This window comes from Larus michahellis, chromosome 2 (genome assembly GCF_964199755.1).
Source record: "Larus michahellis chromosome 2, bLarMic1.1, whole genome shotgun sequence".
In the NCBI taxonomy this organism is placed as follows: Eukaryota; Metazoa; Chordata; class Aves; order Charadriiformes; family Laridae; genus Larus; species Larus michahellis.
The window spans coordinates 54160000-54185932 of record NC_133897.1 but is presented as its reverse complement, the minus strand read 5'-3'; the positions used below and the strand labels follow the sequence as shown (position 1 = coordinate 54185932).

Sequence of the window (25933 nt, the reverse complement as noted above, 5' to 3'; positions counted from 1 at the left end):
CAGCTTCAACCTCTACATATTGAGCCTGGGAGATAAGAAAAAAGTAGACTTTCTTTTCTTATAGAGAGGGGTTTTGCTAGTGATGTCTACAAGTTTAACAGTATCAGTTTTCCATAGTCCTTAACACAGGTGGAATTTTTGGCTGGTTTAGGACTTCTGCTTCCTAACCTAAAGGTAGATGACAAATCCTGTGGGAAATGAGGTGTACCTACCTTACATCTTAGAACAAAGATGCAGGCTTTCAGAGGTCTTGGCTTTGGGGTTTTATTCTTAAAACGAACATGCAAATCTAATTGTCTTGCATCTTACTGGGAAGTGAAATGTATTTAAGGTAATCCCGTACATACCAGCCTGCCATGCACCTGATTTGCTACTACTGTAAGCTATTTGAAATAGCAGCTCACATCCACCCCCCCAAAGAAAGAAAATAAGAATGTGTATAAATCTGAAAACGTTTTTCAGCTTGTCGTCAGACTAGTTTATTTCAGAGCGCGTTCATTTCCCCAAACGAGACATCGCATTTTGAAGGAAAACGATTTGTAGAACAGGCTGGGGAAGATCTGTCACAGAAAGACCTCCTGCCACACGCCAGAAGTGTCACCCCCTCCGGAACGTACGTGTATTTCTGTGCGCAAAGGCTCGGTTTCGGTGATGTCTAGAGCTAACATTGCCTGTGTTTATACCGAGGATAGCAAAGCCTGGACCTGCAAACGGCAAGTGTCAAGTAGGAGCTGCAAAGGCAGCAGCCCGCCGGGGAGCGATGGACGGAGGGACCCGCACGGCAGGTCAGGCTCGGGGAGGGAGAGCGCGGCAGCCGTGTCTGTCACCCCGCGGCTCCCCAGCCCCCGCCCAAACCCCGCCGAGCCCCGACGGGGAGAGGGATCCCCGGGGCTGGGCGGGGAAAGGCCGGAGAAAGCCCCTTCGGGGGTCAGCGGCCCCGGGAAGCGGCCGGCTCCGGCTTGCGGGAGTTTGTGCTGCGGCTGCCGTGAGAGAGGGGGCAGCACAGGGGACGGAGGGGAGGCGGGAGGGGATGCCGGCGGCCCGGGCCGGGCGGGCAGCCGGGGGAGCGGAGCCCCGCCGCCGCGCTACCCGCGGGGGCAGCCACCGTTATCCCTCCCCCCCCCTCCCGCGCTTCCCTCCTTCCCTCTCCCTGCTCGCCGGCGGCCGGTAAAACCTGCCCGCAAGCGCGAACGGCACCGCCACAAGCCGGGCTGCGGGGCCGGGGACGAGCCGGCCGGAGGCAGCCGCCGCTCGCTGCCCAGGTACCGGGCTTTGCGCCGCACCGGGACCTGTCCGAGGATCCACGTTTCCTCCCCTTCTACTCCTTCCTCTGTTACCTTTTCCTCGTCTTCTCGCCTCCTCTTCTCCTCGATCCTCTCCCTTACACCGCCCCCCCCCCCCCCCCAACTCTTCCCCTCCCGCCCGGGCGGCCGCGGGCGCAGCCCCCCGACGCGGCGGCCGGTCCGGGCGGCGCTCGGCGGGGCCGGGGGAGGGAGTGGCCGGGCATCTCCCGGCAGGGAAACGGGGTCTGGGGCTGGCAGCCTGTCTGTGCGTGTGTGCGCCGTGGGGGGAGGGAGGCATGGGGGCCGGGGGGTGCCGGAGGAGGGACTATGGGGAGAGGGAAGGTATAAGAAGGGATGCGGGCAGGGGAAGGGGGGTGATGGAAAGAGGGGGTGCGGGGCCGAGGGGCAGGCGCTGACAGCTGCCTTCCCCTCACCCACAGTCCCCTCCCCCGGTGCCGCCGTGGGGTGGGACTCCCCGGCGGGACACTATCTCCCGTCCTGCTTCCCACCCACCCCCCCACCCCGACTCGTTGCTGCCCGCCACCGGGGGTCGGTGCTGGGGCGGGCGTGCCGGGGGCGGCCGGACCCGACGGCGCGTCCCGGACGCTGCCCCGTAGCCGGCGGGCAGCGGCACCCCCCCGGGACGATGCCCCGGCGGGGCGGGGGCTGGCCGGCCACCGCCGTCCTCCTGGGCGCCCTCTGCCTCCCCGGGGCGCTGGCCTCCTCCCTGCTGACAGGTAAGGGGGCGCGGAGCGGCCGCGGGCGCGCAGGCTGAGCGGTGCCCACCTGCCGCCGGGACCCGCCGTCGGGAGCGGGGGCTGCCTGGCGCGGCGTGGGAAGGGCGGACAGACAAGGTGTAACCGCGTGGTTTGGGGCAGGTGAACACAGGAAACATGCTTCACACCCCCACCCCCCCTTTTATTTATTTTCTCTTTTCCCCCCTTCCCCCCCCCCCCCCGTCCCTTACCCTCGAGGGTTGTACTTTCCTGCTTTCTGGGCTATGGAGGGAAGCGGTGGAATCAATTTCTAGCGCAAGCGAGGAGCCATTAGATTTCGAGAAGTGATTCCAACATGACACAATACCGGCTTAATCGGCGCGAGGGCCATAAAGGGGTTTCTAATTTGATTCCGTTTGACAGTCAGCCTGCTAATTTTGACTCATTTGCCAATTGGCTGTCGTGCATTAAAAGGATGCTTGGTTTAGGGCTCGCGCTGTACTCCTGGTCCAGGTCCTCGGGGTCTAATGGACAGCTTTCTGCTGATTTCAGTGAGCTCTGGATCTATCGTTATAGAAGTATCCTGCTTTGCATGGAGTACTCATTATTCTCCACACGTCATCTGAGAAGAGAAAAAGCGTCCTTCTTTGCTATAACTGGGGCACAAAGAAAGTCTAGGTTTGTGCGGCAATAAAAGGCCAGTCATTTCCCAGTTCCCTTTGGAATCTTGAACCATCCTTGCTTGCTTAAAACGGGCAAATTAAGGCAAATTTTAAAATCGAAGTCTAAGAATGGAGCAAGGGTTAAACGTGAATGTGACAAGGAGTTTCCAAAACCAGCTGGAGGAATTGAAATATGTCAGTATTTTAAAATTTTTATTTCTATTTCAGGATCCGTTGCAAAATGTGAAAATGAAGGGGAAATTCTGCAGATACCATTTATCACAGACAACCCTTGTATAATGTGTGTTTGCCTGGTAAGTTTGGATTTCAGATAGTAAGAACATTCAAGCCTGTACTAAAAGTAACTGCGCAGAGAGGGGAATATTTCACATAATCAAATCTTGGGTGCCTCTGTCGCCTTTATGTAACACAAGGTTATCTCAGAGCTGAGCTAATGGAAAGTAATCCAATCCATGATTTGGCAATCATTTCTTTGACTTTAAAACTCTCGGGCACAAAGTTGTACATGACTTTAATATGACATTGTGAGGCCGCGTCTGCCATGTGAACGCGGAGGGAGGACGGTTTTTCACAAAGTCGGGGGTGCACGCGAAAGTCTTTGCGTGTAGCTCAGCAAAGAGGGTGAGAGGTAAGGTTTGGAAATGCTGCTGCTTCGAGCTCCCACGTGCTTGGTTTCACACGCCGGTGGCTGAGGAGCTGCCCGAGGGTGCAAGGTGAAGGCTGCCAACATGACGACACACGCTGTAATAAGACGGCAGCGAGAGCCCAAGTGATACTTCCGTCAGAGCGCTTTGTTCTAAGGATGACACTGCCTGCTGTGTTGGGAATTCCATGGTTAATAATGTCGCTAGCTGATACGCATTTTGGGGAGAAACGTTCCCTTTCCTTGTAACTCTGCTTTGGAGTTAAGCATTTTTGGGAGTGATTCAGATGGAGAAGCCAAGGCTTTAGGAGGTATTGAAAAACAGTTGTTCTAAATAAAACTTTGTACAATTAAATATAATATAAAATAAGCCATAAACCTTAATTTGCTGTGGAATGCAAAGAAAAGTATAGACCAGAAAGCACTATGTTTTACATTTTGGAAGTTACAGAGTAGCTGGATGTACAGAATGTGTTTTACTTTAGGACTGAAATATCAAGACACTCTCTCCCCCCTTCTATTATTGCTATTAATATTATTAGCATTAGCCAGCATTATTGTAAGTCTATAGAAGACTTAAACAATTGTTTCAGACTGCCTTTTAGAAGGCGATTTTGGCAACTGTAGGACCCTGATCTTGAGCCCCCTGAAGTTGATGTATATCGCTACACTGAGTTCAATAGATTTTAAGTGAGACTCAGTGATAACTTTTCAGCTAACAGTGATAAAGAATAAGTTATTGATTCTTCTGAGTAGAAGGGGATGGGGAAAGGAGGAGCATGGGATGTGGTGAGTAAAGAAATCAAAGGGAAAACAAAAAAAGACACGAAGCTGTGTTTTATCATGGATCACCTTCCCAAATATGTCTGCCACCACTCCTGCTAATGGAAGCTGGTGTTAACCAGCGAGGAAGCAATTTATCTGTGAAGGAGCAGAAGTTCAGTCTTGGGCATCAGGGCAATAATGCATCAGGGTAAAATACTTGTATTTATAGATCTCTCTAGACCTTGGCTTTATTAGATCAATGAGCACCCTTTTAGTGCACGAACATGAAGAACTGCAAAAAACATTGGATGTAAGAAGTCTAAATCTATGCGGTTTGTAGGGCATACTTTAGTGAAACGGCAGCTGAGGGCATCTGGCTTCCTCCTATGCAAGGAGGACGCTATGTTTTATTAAGAGTAAGGAAGCCTAGCGAGTTACTGCTGTTGCTTGCACCGGATACGCTGTTTTATTTCTGCCAAAGGATAAATGCGATCTCTGTTTCTTGAGTTGGAAGCTGGGAAACCTGGTAGAGGAGAAGGAAAACAGTCTGGAGATACTGACTTTAACACTGTGCAGCATCCAAAGCAATGACTTATTGGACAGCCGGTTGCTGAAATCTTTGTTCAGGCCTGTCACAAGGGAAAAGATCCAATTTTAAGAGGTCTGGGGAGAGCAGAAACAAAAGAAGCGATGTGGTGATTTGTGACCAGGAGGGAAGAGAGAACCAGGTTTCCTTACATCCAACTAGAAATATTGATTGTTTAATTGCAATTCAGTGAGGAACTTTCTCTGGAAGACTGATCATGCTCTTCAAGGGCAAACCTGATGGATGTTCATATCGTAAGAAGTGAGGAACTAAAAAGAGAGCTTAATCAGCTCTTCCAGGAAGGAAGCAATTGCTGTCCAGGAGAGGACAGAAAATTCAACAGAGGGCACTTGTGTTAAAAACACCGGTGGAGCGAGTAGCTGAAATATTGGTTTGGATTATGGCAGGTCTCCCCTAGCGGTGATACATTTCCATGACTGCAAGCTGCCATAAATAACTGGACAAGTTACGGAAATCTGAACTGCTCCGGGAAGAGGAGGAATATCTAAATAACTCCCTCCCAGGACTTTCCCATCTCACAAATGAAAGGAGACAGAACTGAAATGCTGGAACCAAACCATCAAGTGTTTGACAGAACAGACTCTGCAGGTTGTGTCCTGCGGAGCACGGGGATGCATCCTAGCAAGGGAGAAAGAGTCAGGCAGCAAAAGCAAAGCAGTCTCCAGCTTTCTCTTAACAGGCTAAATCATCTGGGAGGGCAAAGAAAAGGTGTAGTACTCTAAGAGCAAATGTGGTAAAAACTGGAAACTCTTAAGTTATGAGTAAGTTGCAATAATCCATCAAAGACTGCAGAGAGCAATTACAAATGTAGTTCCTCATACACCACTGAGAAGTCTTGGTTGGAAGACCAAAACCAAAAGTTGTCTTTTCTCCTTGGTTAGCGGAGACAGGGCGGACTGATTTTCATGATAGGGACATGAACAGGACCAAAGCAGATAGAGCAGAGACTGGCTTCTGGGGGCGCTGCTTTAATAAAGCTTCTAGCTCTTGTTTTACAGTTATTGGTAACGCAACCCCTGAATCTTGAATACAAAAGGGACACTGGTGGGGATCTCCTAGAGACAGCCAAGTCTAGCTACCAGACAAGATGAGTTCATTCTTGAGCATCTGCTGTAACATGTGGAAAGAGAAGTTGTGGTGATATGGGAATTCAGACTGGGGGACGTGATGGAGATTTCATATATAGTACACAGTAAATCATTCTCTTCTAAAGTATAGGTAATGCTTTTCTAATAAAAAGGCAGTGCACCCACCATGAGATAACTCTGTTTTGGACTTCCCTACTTGTTGAAATGAAATGTGGTGGAGTGCACGGAACGGCACCGATGCCCTTAATATAAGGAAAAAGGTAAGACTAAGAAGTGTGTATGTGTGTGTGTAAATGTACACTGTAGCTCTGTATGCAAGAACTACCAGCTGAACAGCTAAAATCTAGAGTCCACTAATTTGTAATTTATAAGCCTCTACTTTATGGTCTTAATGATGCCCATAAAAGTGGTCATTTTTAACATCTGTAAGACAATAGTTTCAATGTGAGCTTTTAGAGTTACACCACTTTAGCAATGGTATATTGCTGTCCAACTAATCATCTCTGAGCACTTAATAAACATAGATGAATTTGATCTCCAAAGAACTGGTCATTAATTACATCTGTCTGCAAGAAGTGGCCATTTTAATTTTTTTTTTTTCAGAGAAAAACATCAAAGTCAAAGAAAGACTGTGGTTTATCCACAAGGAATTTCTTGTAGGACTGTGATGAAAGCTCAGGTCTCCTAACTCCTGGTCTAATGGTTTGACTACAAAGCCATCCCTTCTCACTTCATGCACTTTTACTTTACAAGTTGGACGTGGGTGGTATAGTCGCAGTATGAACACAGTCGTTCTCGTTTTTTTCTTGTCTCTCTCTGACGATGGACAGGCTGCACAGATGCCAGGTTTGTGGTGTGTCTGCTCTCCTGAGCTTGTTCTGAGGCATGGATGGGCAAAGGCAAATGCAAGCTGACTGCCCGATCCAGAGGTTTTGAGAACTATGATTTCTGACTTGCTGTTGCTATCTGCAAAATGCCGTTAGAGGCTGGTGTGCTTTGGTCTTCTGCCCACTTCCACTTTGAACGCCTGTGGTTCTGCATCTCCGAGGAGATACGCTCGGTTCCCTGGGAAGCAACCATGCCACCTGGCTTTCCATAGGGTTTGAGAAACTGGAATAGCACAAAGCAGGCTGAAGGCAACTGAAGGTACCTGCTTTCTCATGCGTTCACTTTATATGCTGTTAAACACAGAAACTGGAGAAAGCAGTGGCATCCTTAAGTACTTAGAGCTAATGGGTAAAACAGAAGTACAGAAGTTGCCCTGGAAAATTGTTGTTCTGAAGCTAGGTCACGTAAAAAGTGCAGGTAGGCCTACTTGTGAAGTGCCAGTGTAGTGTGCCATGGTTGACTGGGCCGTTGCAACCATATGGCTAAAGACTTCTCTGATGGAAGGGATGGAAGAATGCTCTAAGCTGCAGCAAATGCGGTGTCAGTGAAAGGAAACGCTGGATGTCACAGGCAGTACCAATGACTAAGTAAACCAACTCCTGTGAAGAAAAAATATTGCCAAAAAAAGGGAAGCTCTTATTTCAGATAATGATGTGGACCCTGACAGCGCAACAGAAGATGTTAGAGAACGTATAGCTGTGAAATTATTTTATGCTTAGTGCTCAATAGTAAGAAAATATCATCTCCTGCTGTTTTCTGAAAATCAAAGCGAAAGCGTGGGTAATGAGGTGGACTGAAAAAAAGTGTGGGTTTTAAAGAACTTGTCTGAATTGGCATCATGATTATAGGTAAAATATATAATCTTGATGGTATTCATAATGGAATTGTATTGATTCTGTTTGAGAAATGGATTTTTTTATTCCTGTTATTAAATGCTTTAAGACTGCAAGTGATTATAACTACACTACCTAATGCAAAAATTCCCTTCTAAAAATATTCTCACACATCTTTGGGAAAACAAGTTTATTTCAATCCATAGGAGCATTTCACACCCCTTGTGCAGCTTGGGGAACACAAATACGTCATGAATGACAGGGTCAGGTCTTTATGTTTCAGATGTGAAAGCTTTAGGCTGAGGGTAGTGGAGGCATGAGTGAAGTTCTGTTAGTAGAAACAAAACTTCATAAATGTGAAAACTTACCACATTTTGCTAAGTTTTGGGCTTTCTGTGTATTAAGGACTTGACATGTTAGGGGGAAAATGCTGTTAACAGAATATTGGGGAACTTTTGATTAGATTTCTTTTGTATGGTGGTCAGCATATAAAATAGGCATGGAATATTTAAGTTCAACTCTGGTACAAGTACGGTAGATGATCAAGTGCAGCAGAGTTTTTGTTGGTACAGATTTTTGGCTGGAAGGTATCTAAAACTCAAAATAGAAGTAGACTCACACCTGATATTATGGTCTTTGCTTTCACGAAATATATACCTCAACATATGCGTGGAAAAGACATAAAAATGCTGCAGTCCGTCGGAAATAGGTGAAACGAGAACCTGTGCATAAGTATAGGACGAGAATGTAAAAACCCCGCAGAATTAACTTAGCCTGAATTAAACTTCTGAGTGCTGAGTTTTTTGAAGGTGAGATGAGCCCAGCAGTGGCAGCGATGACAGATGGTGGTGCCAGTGGTGGTGAGGAGAGCCATGTCATTTCATGCTCATTTATCGTCATCTGCATGGACCCTGAGCACCTTGCCAGAAGCAAGGAGAGATCCAAGAATAACCTGTCCACTGGCCAGTGGTGGATGTAGTTTTAAAAAAGAATGTACCAAAAATGCCAGCTGACAGGGACAGGTGAGAAGGCAGGAACGGCAAGGAAATAGATAAGTGTACCTCAGCTCACAGTGGCCTTCGCATTGCAAGAGGTTTTTTTTTATTTTTATTTTTTTCAAGAGAACGAAGGGGTTTATTTGCAGTGTGTTCTTTGTGGGGAGAAAAGGTCTCTTTTTTTTTTTTTTTTATTTTTCAAAAATACTTTAGAACAAAGTGAGTTGTGTCAAGAAACAGCTGATAAAAGCCAGTAGTGATCTTGACAAACCACATCTAAACCAGTGCCATTTCCCCCACCTTTTTTCCTCCCCCCTTCCCTCATGCCTGCGCCTCAAACTTGCCAACTGCACCTGAGGAGTGGTAATCATATGTCTCAACCTTTTATCACCTAAATCCAGAACAGAAGGAAATAAATGTGAGCCAGAAAGTGTAACCAAGTGTTGGAAACCTGAGAAAAGTTTGGAGACAGGAGCTCAGGAAACTAGAAATCAGAGCTTTGCTTGGCATAAGCTTTATTCAGCATGAAACATCATTCTGTAGTTTAAATTTCCGCTTTTAAATCCAAATGTGCAATGCAGAATTTGACCTTTGCTCATAAAAAAATTATGTTGAATTCGTTGTTATAAGATCTAGTGTTCTACCTAGCTTGAACCGACGGAGTAGTGAAACTGAGTTCAAGCAAACCGAAAAAATGGAAGAAATAACTTCTACCCTTGGTCCCCCCCACAAAAGACCCGTCTCCTCACTGCAGGCTAAAGCGAGAAAGTTACTAGATTTGCTGGGGTTCTTCACCTATAGCATAGCTGGTTTCTGTGGCACAATACATAAGTTGAAAGCGCGTAGCTAGCCTGAGAGCAAGTGTTTGACACATGTTCAGTGAAGATGGCAGTGTTTTAGTACATCAGGATTCAATTGTTGTTGCGTCAAGGTATAATGCGGCCCAGATGACTTTTAGTGGAGTAGTGCATATTAAAAAAAAAAAAAAATCATCAAACAATTCTTTCATACCTATTTTATTTAATTTAATTTCAATAGTTTACATACATCAACTACAGAATCTACCAAGACTGCATCTTCTTTCAATTTCAATAGTCTTGATCTTTATTACTGTATAATATAATCAGCTTTCTCTTCACCCACAAAAATAACAGACAGAGAGACAAAAAGGCCTAAGATACAGTAGTATACTGGTAGTTTTCACCCCCATATTACTGGAAAAGAGAATGCTGTTTTGATCGGTGTTTGAAGGGTTCCTGTAACACAAACATGCCCCAACACGATGAAAGCTTTATTAGTTTTTGTCCAATTTAAAAAAGATACAGATGTGTATGCCATCTCTTAAATGAAAAAAACAACACCCCACACCCCAAAAACAAACCCTGAAAACAAAAACAAGTCAAAGCTCCATGTCTGGTGCAGCTGGGTGTCCCACATGTGCTTTGTCGCGGAGACCAAAGAACAGTGTGTGTATATATGAAGATGGTTTTGCAAGTGAGTAGTGAGTTGAATCAAGAGCCTGAGTTGGTTAATTACCTGATGTGGAGGTGATTGCTTTGGTAGGCTCTCCTGAAAGACGATTCGGGTAGATTCAGTTGTATTCGTTCTTAATTCTTGCAACACCTTTGTGTTAAGACAAGACTTTGGCCTGTCTGAGAATGAAACACAAACTACTGATGGCAGAAGATGGTTAGTCTAGCTTGATCCTCTGAGTTTCCAGTCGCAGCGTTGAGACGATGTTCAGGTCAGTTTAGTGCCATACACAGATATGGCCATCCTGGACAAGTACTGTATCATGTGCGACATCTCATCTCATTTTTTCTTCTGAGGAATGAGTATGGATTGTATAGCTGGGTGCTCTCTGTGGCATCTGTGGACCTTTTGAAGTCCATTTTCTGCACTTTGCTTCACATCTCAGAGCTGCCTCAGTGTCTGGCACATCCCTGTGCAGGTATGTTTGCCTTCAGCTCGCTGTGCTTTATCGTGACATTTCTTTTGGAGACATGATGTGCCGTCATATGTGACCCAGCTTATGATGAAGCCTTTCTGGAAATCTGCAGGCTTGAAGAAGCTATTTCATGTTGTTCTCAGGCCACATGGGATAGTGAAGAGTTCACTACTTGCACATTTCTAACATAGAGTCAGCTGCATTGAGCAAACATACATATGCACACAGTGCTGAACTGATTATAGGTCTTGGCAGAACGCTCCTGGAAGAGAGCTGATGATATGTCACTGTAACGATGATGAAGATCCAATCCATCAAGTATGGAAATGAGATTCTCTTTGGCATAATGAAACGATCCAAGAACTCAAATACAGATCTTTAAAATGTACAAATAATATGTGGAAAAATATGAAGGGTGCAAAAATGCCATAAACTAAATGGAAAATGTAATACAAGTTGCAAATGTCTTTGGAATGCGTCTACAATAAGTGCAAAATGGATCAGTCTAAGTTAAGGCACTTTTTTATTGCCAATAAGAAAAACATTATTAAAGAGCTGGTCCAATATCAAAATGGCATTTTAAAAGCATACGGTTACCTGTATATAGTTTTTATTAGCTTTCAAGTTTCTTCCATTGACTTGTTAACGGTCTTTTTAAGAATTATGGTCCTGTAAGTGAATGGTTCACAGTGTCAGTACTTCTGCTGTTCTGCTTTGTGCTGCTATATAAAAATAGATATTTTTTCCCCCCACCAAATATCTGGGTTTATTTCCCCATCATGTTTTAATAGACATTTTTGAGGGAAGAAAAATATTAAGCAACAACCAAAAAATCAAATGAAAATGCAACCTTTTTATATTAAGCTTATGGTCAAATAAAAGGCCATTGTGAAGAAAAAACAATATTGTATAAAAGCTTTTACCTGTAATACTACTATTAAAATGACTATCGTACTGGTACTTGCTCATGTTGTACCTAATAACTGCTGTAATTACTTCCTCTGAGGCCTCTAGGCCTCTTCATCTTATGCGTTAAGTGGCAGCTAAAAAATTCCTGGTCTCACCATTTGTCCAGTTGAGCTCCGTGCAGCGTTTTGCATCCTACTGATTCAGGTGCTGAGCTCTGGGTCCAAGTACAGCGTGGACCTCATCCCTGGTCATCCCCAGCAGCTGTCCTTGTGTGCTGAGACATGGATTTCTTATACCTTCTGTTTCCGCCTTTTTTTCCCCTCCTTTTTTTCCATTTTACCCCAATGTCTGGAATCCACTTGCTCTAGATAGTGGCCCAAAATGAGCTGTTAAACTAGGACTGTGTGCCACCACCTGACTGAAAAAATAACATGTCTTCACGCATCATATGGGAGTTGCGTCCTCTTTACTTGTTTCCTCATCTGTTCTACACATCAGCCTCCTGGCTGTAGTTTCCCTTTTCTGTATTGTATCTTAGATTTTTCAGAGAGGGAAGCTTTATGTATTTGTGGCAAAAGGCAGTACTATGAAATAGCATTAGAGTCGGAGATCTATTTGTTCTCGTGAGCGCAAAGGATAGAAATGTGATAAAATGCCATTTAGAAAAATGATGCAAAAGATCTGATGTTTTCCCTGACAAATTGAGGCACCAGTTTTTCTGAGTCTCTGCTTTAAGTAAACCTTTTCAGAAAGCTTCAATGTTAAAGATTGAATCAGGTTGTCTTTAACACTGCCTTAGAGCTGCGCTTGCATCGTTACACTGCATTTTGCTTTGGGGCAGGTCTACTTCACGTAGCGCACCGGCAGTCAGTCGCACGGTAGCGACGCTGCCTTACGTATGCGTAAACCCAACCTGCAGTGTTGAAACCTCCTGTAAATTGGACATTTAGTGCAAATTCCTCAATTGTGTAGATGCTTCCTTTTCGGTTTTAAATTCCTCTGTGCTGAGCATTGCATTGGCTTCAATGTGCCAGACTTGAGAAGTTGAAGGCTGCCATTTCTACTTCACACCCAAACCCAGGTATTGCTCAGCCCTGGGCTGTTAAGGTGCTCAGCGTAACCCCAGGCTCCCCTCTTGGCTGCAGGGCCAGCTGCCCCTTTCTCCAGATGGCTATGGTATGGCTCACCTCCTCTTTTGTAGCTAAAGATCTCGCTTGAGCCATGGAAGCAGTAGCTCTGCACTCTTCCTTGCCCGGGGGGTGCAAACCAATGTGTCATAGAGCCCTGGCCAGGAAACTCAGATTTCTGACAGTTCATAGGCTAAAAATTGTGTGTTTGGGGATTTGTTTTCTTGATTTAGTTTGTTGTTTGTTTGTTTGTAGCTGTTCTTGACATCTTTATATTCAGTTATATTAAGTGGCTTCAATGGGAATTGGATCTTCCCCAAGGTTTGGAACCATCAAAATGTATTCTGATGGCCAGCTAGAGTCATACATTTGCACCTGTTTTTAAGGTTTGTCTTAGGATTTATCAGTGGCTGAAGAATAACAGACCTTGACTGTCCTGAGGTTGTCTCCTCCTCCTTTTTTCTGTCTGGGTGGTGATGTGCAGTTGAGGCATGGTTTGGGAGAGATGGGGAAGAGCTGATAAACGACTGCTCTAAGGCTACGTAGTGGTTATGATCTGATTGTGCCAGTTAGCAAAACACCTCCAGGTTGTGCCGCTTGGAAATCATCGGGGCGGGAAGGAGCCAGGCAGGGTGGCTGGGCTCGAGATAAGGCTATTAGCTGAAAGATTGCCTGTGGGACCTAAAATACTCATAAGAGCAGCAGGCTCTCCTACTCCAGGGAGACTGCTGATCATTTGCTTATGACAAAGAATATTTTTTTTCTGTGTATCGTAGTGCAGAGCTGATAATTTTCATATTTATCACTTTACACACACACCCCCCCCCCCACCCCCACCCCCCAAATACTCAGTTCTGGGGAGAGCTGGAGCAGTTAACTGGGTTAGGTGGATTGGTGATTCAATCTGGCAAATGCTTTTGATTAAAATAAATGAATAAAATTATGTTGGCAGGCAGCATGCAAAGCATGCAAGCTTTTTAGCCTGTAAACCAATGGGTTGTTTGTAAAAGCCGTGGATAAAAAATGCTGGACAATTAAAATCATTATACATGAAAATGTTGTCGGTGCGGTAGTCTAAGAAACCTTTTTAACACATGCATGCTTGAGGCATAGTTTGTCTATGATCTAAACGCATTAAGCATTTCTGGAGAAACTTGCTGATGTGGACATTTAAGATGCAACATAGTGCACTGGTACTGAACCAGAGCTTGTTTAACATGAAAACGCGGAGGAAACAGAAGCAGCGTGCAATTTGTATAGCTTCTGGAAAAATGTCTGTATATGTCCGATTTAATTTGGCAAGTTTTGCAATCCTCAAGCAAAAACTGTTTGACCCAGAAGTCTGTATGAAGTGGAAATTTCAAAAACATCTAGAACTCCAGGCCATGATAGTAAGAAATTCAAGTGGCTTTATGTACTTGTTGTCACACGAAGGCTACATACTCAGTGCCTAAAACGGTATATAATAATTTTATTATAAAATGAATACCTTTGATGCCATCAGGTTTCTTGGCATGATTAAACCAGTCCACATATGGAGACACACAAAGGTGGGAGCCAGAAAGGAAAAAAGAAAGCAAATCACCTACAACAAAAGGGAGGTTTCCTGGAAGGCAGCCATCTGGAGAGATGAATAGGCAGCTCCAGCCTGTTTGCTGGGCATTACCTCTTAGATACAACACAGCACCAAAACTACTGGTGAAACACAGCTTTAGTTGAGAGGACGTGAATGTGATGTGACTCCAGGAAAGCTATGTGTGACTCTGGAACCCAAAGTCTAAAAGGATTTTTAAGGATCTTCTGTGGGCTTAATATTACTACGGCGTGCTTGTGGACAACTTGTGACTGTGGCCATAAGGTACTGGTACCATCAAAGGATTTGGGTTAACCCATTGAGTAGTGCTTAGGGTGGGCTGTTGGCCCAAGCAGCCCATGCTAACTGTCTTGTGTCCTCCATTGAGAAGACAACTCAGAACAGGGATTTCTTACAGCAGATATGTCAAGCAGAGAGCTGACAGAAGCTGCTGAGTATGAGGCTGTTATCCTAAACCCTGTTTTGGGGCCAACTACCTCATTCTGTGCCCTTCAGGGTTCACTGCTCTGACCTGGGTGACAGGAGCATCTCCTCTTATGTCATACAGCTTAGTAGTTGGAGCCTGTGGGAGAAAAGCAGTTTATTGTAAAGTATACCCAGAGTCATTGATGCAGAAATTGGTGATCTCATCTTGGTTAGGAAATTTCCTGCTCTTCTCTAGGCTAGAGAAGTGCGTTTCAATTGCCCGTGTAAAACGCAGTGGAGTGGATGGGCTGGATGAAACGTCATTCTTCTTCCAACCCAGATTGGGCTGTGACTTGGCAATGAGAGCCCTCTCTTATTACAGAGGAAGGCACAGTTAATGAAAAATGAAATTTCTAAGACCTCAGCTAGATACTTTTTAGTTTTCTTCGGTTCAGCCCCAGATTCTCATTTTTACATGGCACTTCAGTCTCTCATCATAAAGAGCCCTTCTTATGCTAAAGGTGTGAAACCTTTGGATTTCAGACCATCTTTTCCACCTCCCCTTTGTTTTCCTCTCCCTGGCTGTCCGGGCAGTAGCTCTGCTGCCTGAGTTCTTGCTCTTCAAAGAGAACAGTGCTGTCCCCCACAATGAAATCATCTCTGGCTGCCTCACAAGCGCTGTGGACTTCCAGCCAGGCATAATCCCTTTCCTGACATTTGGGTCTCATTAATTGGGTTAACAAGATGCTATCTGCGCTCCATACTTGCGTAAATATAACCTGCTAGCAAAGATCTTAATGGCACCTGATATATCACACTGCCTTTACATCTATCAAGAGGTACCACTGCAGGAGTCACTTCCAAAAGCAGGTTGTGTTCTTGGTCCCATGGGTCCCTTTATAAGCCGTAAGAAATGCTGGTGGTCAAGGCCAACCGTTCAGATGTCTTTAAAGTGTCCCACCGGTGACTGAAAATCGCTTTGTCAAGATGACAAATGGCTTGCGCATACCCTGTTCACCTTATAGCTTCGCTCTAATGTCAGCTCCATTTACTTGTCAGAAACAGGTATTTTTTTTTATTTTTTTTTTTTACTTCCAGCAGTGCAAATGGGGCAGGGGAAAGGAAGGAGTGAAGGGTACGCAGGCTGAGGAAAGATCTGCTTGTATGGCTTTTATTCAATGTATTATTATAGTTGAGTTTCGCGAGCTTTGGACATACCAGAATCTGTTTGTTTATACATGTACAAAACAGAAAGAAGGGAATTTGCTTTTCAGAAGTGAGAACTGTCCCTGCAGGGCTACGATTATGCAAAAACATGTTTTAACCACTGGATTTTTCAAGCAGAAAGTGGTTTTGCAATATTAGTTTCTTATTTTGGACAGCGAATTTCTTTCCAGAGCAACATTTAAAAATAACTGTTTAATTAACAGGGTCTACCCAGTACAGAGGGCATTGTGCATGTGTCTGCGCTGAGGAGCTCGGCTCAAACCTCTGAACTCGTGTGGGTGGTTTCATTGACTGCAGTGGTATTGTCATGTGGCTGAGCGATCACTGCTGTGAATGAGGGCTGCTACATCTCGCCCAAAAGCAGCGAGGGCCAGGCCACAAAATATGGTCAAAGTCAGCTCAAGGACTGTGAAAGTGACTTTGACAGCTTTGGCTTTTAGTTTCCTCTCAATGACTTCCATATCGCTTTTGCTTAGTTTACAAGTCAAAAATACGCTTTTTCTCCTAGTAGCTACAGTGTTGGCTGAAGTCCTGAAAGTCACAATCTAAACTTTATTTGGCAATGTGGTTGATTGCACCAAAGGAAAGCTTATTCCACCTTCTACAGGAAAGCTGGGGAGGGGCTGTTTGCAAGGGCATGTAGCGATAGGATGAGGGGCAATGATTTTAGACTAGAGCAGAGTAGGTTTAGATTAGACATTAGGAAGAAGTTCTTTACAATGAGAGCGGTGAGACACTGGAACGGGTTGCCCAGAGAGGTGGTGGAGGCCCCATCCCTGGAGACATTCAAGGCCAGGCTTGATGAGGCTCTGAGCAACCTGATCTGGTTGAAGATGTCCCTGCTTACTGCAGGGGGGTTGGACTAGATGACCTTTAAAGGTCCCTTCCAACCCAACACATTCTATGATTCTTTCTTTGCATCTGATGGAAGCTTTGCATCCATCAAGTCTGAGCGGGTATGAAGTAGAAACGCATAGAAATGAGATGTGTCAGATAAAATGTCATTGTGGCATAACTTTTTCTGACTAAATTCTTCCGTGGCCAGAGCCTTCTCTTGCTGGCACCGACCGGATGAAGCCCACTTGAGGATGACTGCTGTCACGAGCTGTCCATGAGTTAGGATTCCTGCTTGCCCCTTGGAGATGTTACTAGCACAGACCAGTTGCAGCGAAAAGGAGTAAGCCCCAGTGAGTTGAAGGCAGCGTTAAAAGACCCTGAAAGCCCTTGTCCCCTTCAAGGAGTCCTGGCTGAAATGCTCTGGCACCTTGTCTCTTCCCACACCTCTATGCAGATGGACAAGCTGGTGGCTGCCCCTTCTCTCTGCAGACTGCCGTGACTAACCTCCTCTTTTTTTTCCTGTTACCACTGTGTAGCCCAGGCAAGATCACGTAAGAAAACAAATGCGGGGTCAGCGCTCAGTTTACTTGCGAGTTCATTAAAACAGCAGTGTCTGGAGGCCTTCTTGCCTAAATAATTTTATAATAGAAAACAGACTCTTGTTGCTTTCTTTTGGGCTACTATTTTTATTTGGTTGTTGTTCCTCAAGCATTTTGGTCCTATTTCAAAACTTGCTTCAATTAAATTGAAGAGGGGTTTTTTTTGGTGCTTTCCAGTTTAAAAGCTGTGCTACTACTGTGAAACTTCTAGGAGTCCTCTGGATTATGAAGCTGGGATTGACAGGGATTTTCCTGACAAAAGTACATTAAAAAAACCCAACGTGTAGATTAAAAATTTGGAAGAAAATAAAAAACCCTCCCCCTTCTCTTCCCCAGCCGAGATCTCCTGTTGCTGCTTCTGGCATGCATCACATCTTTGAGGATACAGTATCATGAGAAAACTGTCACTTGGTGATGTATTAGGGTAATATATCATGAGAGCATCGTTTCTTTAGAGGATATGGGCAGTAAAAGACATGATTCTGGCCAGACAGAGCAGCAGGGGACCTTGCTTTTTTTTCTTCCCTTTTCTTTAATCTAGGCTTGTTTTTGTGTTGTACAGAAGTGAGTTTCTTCATGGGATATGACTTGTTGCAGAGTAAGTTAGGAGGCCCATTGGGCTTTTTAAACTCTTTAAGAAGTACATGGCCTCAAGGGCTGCTTTGTTCTAAGTTTTTAGAACAGGCTCAAGCCCAAAACCGGAGCATTTACCACTGCCTAAATCTCCAGTGTAAGGGTTGAGTAAGCAGACTTCAGACAGAGAAGGCAATAAAGATGCAATGACAGGTAACTATTGTTTGGATAACATATTTGTAGATTTAGCCCATCAGAATGGGATGAAATGATATTTGTAAAAAATTCGTTGCATCTCTTTTAAATAAATGTTAAATGAAGTTTTAATTCACATCAGTAGAAGAAAAAATACTATTGGTCAGTATTCAGTCTGTAATAAAGATAAAATCACCTCCTTCAAAAATAGGAATTCTGAACTGATGGCCTTAGATTTTGATGTACTATTTTTTATTGTTTTCCTGTTTTTGTTTTTCTCTCATTGTCAATATCTGCTGGAAAATAAGTCGAACGCAGTCTGTAGGACCAGACCAGGATGGCAGTAGTTGAGAAACAAAAGTAGAGTATTTTTGGAACACTCTTTTTGATGGGACTGAGTTAATTTTTGAGATGAGACAGAACGTGACACGGTGGCTTGATCTAAAATTTGCTGAATTCAAATGATTTAATCATTTATTTTAAACTTTTGGCACCATCTGCTTTACCCTCTGTGAAATTAGCTTGATAATTCATCAGTGCCACCTTCAACAGTTTTTTGGGGTAGAATTTACTTAGAGCGTTTTCAGAGGCTCGGGGATGATATGAGTGGAGTCCTCCTTCTCCAAGCCATCCTATGGCACTTAAGGAGGGTCAGCAGTAGAGCAGCATGCTCCAGGAGCTAATACATCCAGGGCAGCGATGCTGTTCCACATCTGCTGACTCCAGCTGTGTGCGGGTGGCCTCTGGATCGAGCTGAGGTCGTGGAAGATTTTATGGCCTTAAGCTTCCTGTCCCTTCCCTGTGAGAATGAATTCTGCCCCAGCGGCCGCAGTCAGGGTATAGCAGGCTAGGCTGGACCACGCTTTCAAGATCACTCGTTTCACTCAAAATGAGTTGGTCAGTGATCATCTGAGAAGTTCTACTGGCTGATGTGAGTGACTGGGAACATCTATCAAGGGGTAGATCGTCAGCTCATAGGGTTGGGTCAGTGATCTGTAACCTTTTCCAGCAGCCTGGGTACAGGTTTGCATCCTGAGTTTCAAATCAGCAGGTACTGCCTCTGACTACTGTTTTCTTAGGCATTGGCATCAGATTTGGGTGACTGGTAATTAATACAAATTCTTTATTGACAAGGTAGAAAAACCATTAATTTGTTTTTTTGTTGTTGTTTAAAAACACATTTAAAATTCACGGGAAAAGCTGTGAATTTTACATGCATCCATCTCATGAAATGTAAAGGTGTGGTCTCCCCCGAGAACCCCGGTGCGTACCTCTTCCCTGGAGCCTGGTTCCTGGATTACTATAGGTAGTTTTTTGGACTACAGTATGAACCTGTGAAGACCATGTCTCTTATTGGTAGAAGACCATCATGTTACTTTGCCTTTAACTTTACAGCTGAAGAACTCCAGTCCGAAGTGGCACTTGGAGATGGAGGCAGGGAGATTGAGAGCTAAACAGTCTGGATCCTGCTCTGGCTTTCTCGCTGGCTTAATCTGCAGTTATGGTCATTTTGTCTGGCTGTGTCTTTGTCGATAAGATCACTGGAGCAGGGATGTACTCCTTGCGTGTGCTTATAGGATGTCTGATGTAATGGGACCCTGATCCCAGCTGCAGCCTCAGCGGTTGCATTAACACAAACAAATGTAAGAGGAAGAAAGCGCTTTCTTTTCACCACGTAGTAGTGCAGTGGGCTGCTGTCAAGGAGTGTCGGGATTGCAGCAGGCCACCGAGGTCACTTTCCTCATGCTGGTGAACATCATTAAGCACAGTGGAAAAAAAAAATAAATCTGTTCAGTCTATAAGGGGTTTTGAGTGATGTGTCCTGAATGACTTGCACATACTCATGCCTTCCTCACAGTGGTGGGGAATACCCGTTTGCAGTGAAATTCGGTGTCGTCTTTCAGCAGGGCCTTTGTTTTAATCATCTTTGCTAGGGAGCAGGGAGAGCTTGAATTATGAAGGGGGTGGTTGATGCTGTCTGAGCGCACCACCGCAGGGAGAGCTGCAGCCTCCTCCCTGCGCGCCCTCAGAGAGGCCAGATAAACTAAGGAGATTACAGGGATGAGGGGATAAATTGGAGGCTACCGTGTGCTCTGCTCAAAAAAGGGAAAAAGAGTCTCTGTGGACTGAACTGGCATATTTTGTTCCTGACGAAATGCCGTCATTTGCATCTGTCGTGGTTTAGCCTCAGATGGCAACAAAGAACCACGTGCCGCTCGCACGTGCCTTCCTAACACAGGAAGGATCGTAAGAAAAGGCAAGACTCTTGGGTTGGGACAAAGGCAGTTTAACAGAACAGCGAAGGGAACAGGCAAACAACAACAGCAACACGGACAGGGGAATATACAAACGCGATTACGGAACCGCCGCTCCCCGCCGCTCGCCGACCGGCCGGACCCGGGACGCCCCAGCCCGCTTTTAAGCAGCAAGTTCCTGCCCCCTCCCCCGGCAGCTCAGGGTGGGCGTGGCTCACATGGCATGGAATACCAGGAAAAGTTAACCCTAGCCCCACCGGAACCAGGACATTATCTAATGCAATTCGTGCTGAAATCACAGTCGTGTTGTGCCATGGGCAAGGACCTAATGCTGAAAGTACTGAAGCATATGTTTGGCTTCACTCCTATGAGTTGTCCCGTTGAAATTGAAGATGTGCTTAAAATAATAGCACTTGTCTTTCTGTGGGGTGAAGCGTATGCCTTGGTGTTTGCAGGTTTATGTGGGTAAACAGAGAGAACTGTACCGTTTTGCAGAAAACAGACATTGTTTCATAGGGAAATATTTTTTCCACCTTGAATTTAAAAATACACCTAGTGTGCTAAACCATTTTTTGTTATTGTGCCCACAAAATTTGCTTTTGCAAGGAAAAAAAACCGAACAGATAATTGGTGGGGAACAAGGGAAATGAGCCCTTTTTCTCATCTGCCTCTACAGTGGTTCGAAATGTCCGCAAACATCTCTCCTTGGGGGGTGATGTCTCCCGCCCCCGAAGTCAAATTGTGCGGCTCTTGCTCAGGCAGAGAAACGCTTGTGGAAGACAGCGGTCCCACGGTATGAAGCAGGGATCGCTTGCTTGTATCAACTTCGCCAATTAAAGGGAAGTTTGTAAATTGGACCTGAGTGGGTGAGTTCCAGGCAGGAGTGCCAAAGGAGCAAGGGTAGTATTTTCAGAAAGCGCCTCAGGATTTGTCTAGACGATGAGTTACGCACGTGTCTGAGCCTGTTCTCAAGTTCAAGTTGGCCCAAACTTGGTGTTGTTTGCACATAAGCATAGGTGCAGGCACGCACTTGGGAGCCTGGTGCTCCCAAGCTTTGCTGAGGGACAGAGCCCGTGGCCAGCGCTGGCCCAAACCTTTGCTCCTGTGGCCCATGTGGACTGAGCGTGGCTCTGCACTCGAGAGGATGCTCTGGCCACGTGCAACATCTGGCAGAGAGCCGGCAGTGTGGCTGGAGAACGTGCGTCTGAGCCTGCCCTACGCCTTGCGGTGGAGATGTTGCCTCTGTGACTTGAGTGCACTTGTTTCATTAATTTTAAACGGCTTTTTCTTCTCATAAGGTCGTACGTGCACATTTGAAAGCTGCATCCCAAATTCCCTGAGGGTAACTTTTGCCATTGTTCGAAAATTGTTATTGTTTTGGCAGATGATCCCATAGGCTTCTCCTGGCAGAAATATAAGGACACTCTGAACTACTTGGTGAGGAGTCCTATCAGAGTTACTGGTAGGACTGTGATGAATAATGGTAAAAAATGAATGTTTTCAGGACTAGCCATTAATGGTAGTTTGTATTTCTACCTAATCTGTCCCTGTTGGTTTTATTATTTTTCTCTCCACAGCCTTTCTTTGGTTAAATGAAAGTTTAAGCAACATTTTTCCTATTCAATATAAATAGTTAATAATCTCAGGATATCAGAAATGCAGTGCAAGCATCCTAAAAGTGTTTTCAATACATAAAAAGGAAAAAAAAAGAAAAAAACAGACTCTCACAGTGGAAATCTAGCCCACTAAGAACCTGCATCTGCAAGGTCTTCAGCAGCCAGCTGATGGCACAACAGTGGGCTCGGGGTACCGCTGGTGGAGGCACTCCCTGATACATCTCTGAAGAAACTAAGCAGACTCCACTTTTTTGGGGTTGTTTTTTCCTCTTCCAAGCGAAATCCAGGTTGAAAAGAGCCATCCTCCTGGTGGCTGCTGTGAGCCGGCAGGAGCCCAGTGGGGAACCCTGTAGAAAGTTGGCTGCGGCTTCCAAGCTGTGGTTTGGCACACGTCCTCTCCAAGACCTCTGCCAAATATTCAGATTTCTTTTTAGTGCTTTTTTTTTTTCTTTTTCTTTTCATGTTGGCATTTTATTTAACTGTACCACATGAGTTTAAGGCCGTTTAGTTTGATATATTTTGTCACCAGAATGGGCTATTTTGTGTGGAGTTCTTTCATGGAAGGTAAAAATACAAGGTGTATGTAGAAGGTGAACAAATTGTGTTGAGAGGAGGTTGTAGTAAAGGTAACATGAAGCAGTAACACTGGTATTAGGTCTGGTTAGTGTGTCTCTCTTAAATGGGAATTTGACATTACCTTTGCATGCCAAGTTAAAGAGACCTTTGGTTCCCACTGGCAAAGTGTGGGAGAGGGGAGAAACGTGGGCACTCAACAGAACTTTTTGATCTTTCCCCAAACGCGTTAAGACATGAGCTCTCCAGCAGTCGGGCACGGTGAGCGCGGGAGAAGAGTCTGGGGTGATCCTCCGGCACTTCCCTAAGTTTTCCTTTCCGAGGGAGTCTGGGATTCCAGCGCAAACCTTTTGCTGAGCCGAGCGCTGACTGGGGAGTTGCGTCAGCTGTGGCAGCATTGTTCTGGATCAGCCTGACCTCTTTTAAAAAAATACGTATTTTTCCAACACTAATAAAAACCTTAGCTGAGGTTCTCTCCCTTTCTGTGTGTGTGCCTGAGCACTAAATTAAAAAAAAAAATATCCCAGATGTGGATCTATAAACCATCTGTTTAAAATAACTATGGTGCAGGACTATAATTAAAAGTTATTTATTATGAATCTTGGGATCCTATTATGGATTTTGACTGACTCCCAGGTTTCTGATTTAGCAAACGGTTTATGTATTTATGAGCCATGCGTCTCTTCCGCACTTCTCGGTGCCAGAGTGCATGTCCTTTAAACAAAAGGAAAAAAAAAAATCCCCTACCCTCCCATAACTGTTGGCTTCTGAATGTTGCCGTCTAAGAAGTTTTCTCTTAAGAACAGCAAAAATCAAAGTATCTGAGAGCTTTCAACAACTCCAGAGATGCTGCTGACAACACAGATGGAGGTTTGGTAACACAGCTCTCCTGCATGCAGCTACTTAGCGACTTTTAAAATGTGTTAGTTGGGACAAGTAATGAAATGTTATGATTACTGGGGGTAGGAGGGGTCATATTTGGAAGGAAAGGATTTGTTGCTAAAGTCCATTTGCTCTCACCCTCTGCTTTACCCTTGTGAAATGGGAGGGAAGGAGGCAGCAAAATCAACACAAGCAAATGGACAGTAGACATTAAGACCAGTGTTTTGGGCGACAGGGTGAAGGAGGGGAAAAAAAAAAAAGCTCCTGATGACAATTGCTCTTTGTTTTATCTTTGTACTTCTACACCCAGTGGGCCTAGGAGATCTGCACTGGATAATGCCTGACTGCAATAGACTAAACAATGATTTACCAGCCCTGTTTTATCTGCTGCTGTCCTATGATTGATCAGCATGGTACATTAACCCTTTCCTCCACATCTGCTTGCCTAGTTTTCCACCAGATGCAGCACTGAGATAAAAAACCCCAGGATTTCTGGAAAGAATTTTGGGATTAAATCCTGTCCTAGAAGCAGCAAGAGGCACTTGGATGTGCTTCCCTGGAGCTACGCTCATCTCTGCGTAGTACAAGAGGGATTTTGCTGTGAAGACTAGGCCAGGGCAGTATGTTGCAATTGTGGCTCTACTGTATGTTTGTTCGCCAAAAAGCTCCCAAAGGAGGGCTGAGCGGTGCGGTACCTCACACCCTGGAAGAACAGCCCAGCCCCGATGTCAGGGAGGTAGGCACCTCGGGGTGGCATCTGAAACAGCCGCTTTTGGAGCCATCTGGGGCTCCAGCTAGAAAGGAGGAACAACAGCTTCGCAAATCACACCCTGCTAAAGTGCTTAGCCGGCCTTCTCGTGCTGGAAAAGATTGGCTCTATTTACCTGGGATACACACTCCTGTCCCTGCAGGCAGTAGGATGCAGCTCCTCCTTCAAGGGACAGAGCTGATCTTGCTCTTTAATTTAAAAAAAAAAAAAAAAAAAAAAAAAAGAAAAAAAGGGAGAGCTAGTGAGTGTGGCACCTCCTGCCCACCTCTTAGCACCATGCTGTAACAACTCACCTTTGCGACAGTGATCCAGGTGCAGTGCCCTCCATGTCCAGAGGCAACTCAGATTCATCTCCCGCTTTTCCCACAATTGTCCTTGCTGGCAGGACCGGTGGCTTTTGGGACCATGAGGAACAAGCCCCTCTTCTGCTGAAGCTGGGCCACTGAGCAGCAAGTAGTTCAAGGTCGACTGGGATAAAGAAAGAAAATACAAATCTGTAGCCTACTCCACTTAAGATGCCCTCCAAGGAGGGGAAGGCCTTTCAGTTCCCATAGCTGCCCTGCAGGCCACTAACGTGCTTTATGTAGAACAGCTGCTTAACATAAAACAGCCCTTGGTACCAGGACACGAAGCCCAAAATTTTCCCTCTCTGGAAAGCTCTCAGCTGCTAAGCTGTGAAGCCTGGCTCAGTTTTGCTTTCCCTTTCCAGTGCCTTCCATCCTTACCTGTAATGCAGGTCCTGAGTTTGGGGTTGAGCCACCAGCGCTGCTGGTGATAAGGAAAGAAGAGTAAGATCCAAATTTGGCTGCCCCGCTGGGTTGGCTCCATGGTACCAAACTTCTCATTTTCAGAGAATATTTCTGATTGAAGTGATTTGGGCCAAACAGGATACTCCTAGTTAGGTAAGTAGCCAGTAGCTCCTGTGTGAAATACGTGTGTCTGGGTCATTCTTAGCAATATCTTGTATTGCCAACAAGAAGCAACCATGTCAGGATGTACCTGAGGGCAGAGGGAGGCAGACGGAGCTCAGGGGAGAGGGTGAGAAGCTGCCTGGGAAGCTGAGCTGCATGAGACGTTTGCCCCAGAAGTCTCCTGGGAATCAGGAAACCAAAAGAAATACGGAGCTGCATTCTACTTCTTGTCCCTCTCCCTGCCATCTGTAATAATGTTTTCTCCCTTTGAAGAGGGAATCCAATAGGTAGATGCCTGATGGACCCCCTGATGTGGGTCCTACCCAGGTAGGTTGGCCCAGAAGGGCACCGTGCATCTTGCAGAGGTCCATGATGCAGCTGGTGAAATCACGCTCTGTAAAGGAACACACTCCAAACTGGATTTTGCCCTTACTCCAAACCTGCTTTCACCATGCAGAAGATTTTCCCACAGATAAACGGAACAGGGCCGCTAGGCTTATTAAATCTTTCCTTGAGCAAACTCTCATTAAAGAGAATTGTATCTTAGCAGAACCCTTTAAAATACAGACTGCATGTAGTTGATTTGGTGAACTTGATTCTGCTGCCCTTCGACAGGCTTTAAGGCAGCAAAGTCAGGGGGCACTATGTTCACATAAAGGGAATGGGGATTTCACCCTGTGCTCTAAAAAGTTGTTGTTGAGCCAGTGGCACTGCTGTGCCGTGGCTGCTTTGTGCCAGCCCAGAGCTACAGACCTGCCATAAATTCAGTTTAAATCGCCAGTTAAATTGCATTTATGGTGGGTCTGCAATGCTGGATTGATGCAGAGCCGCCAGCACGTAGCAGCGACCTGGCTTCTTACAGTAGTCGTTTGTGTGGCTGCAGCTGCGCTTTAGGGCCTGATTCTCATTTGCTGATTTCACACTGGCTTGGCGAGAGTGATTCCTCATTTACGCTGATAAGATTGAAGCGCCTTTATAGCTCCCATCAGATCAGGCAGTGACTTTGAAGAAA

At 45.3% G+C, this 25933-nt stretch overlaps 1 protein-coding gene across 4 annotated transcripts in view; it reads left to right on the top strand.

Annotated features, from left to right (window-relative positions):
* Window positions 1–25933, top strand: part of BMPER (BMP binding endothelial regulator) — a 156326-nt gene that overhangs the window by 1304 nt on the left and 129089 nt on the right. For 2 of the 4 annotated variants that reach the window (XM_074575474.1, XM_074575470.1), the window contains exons 1-2: window positions 1696–2020; window positions 2890–2975. In XM_074575474.1, the coding sequence (XP_074431575.1) occupies window positions 1930–2020; window positions 2890–2975 (177 nt within the window). In that variant the 5' untranslated portion in view covers window positions 1696–1929. Of the gene's footprint in view, window positions 1–688; window positions 786–1695; window positions 2021–2889; window positions 2976–25933 lie in introns of those variants that run through there. The other 2 variants (XM_074575473.1, XM_074575472.1) reach the window with 2 other exon arrangements.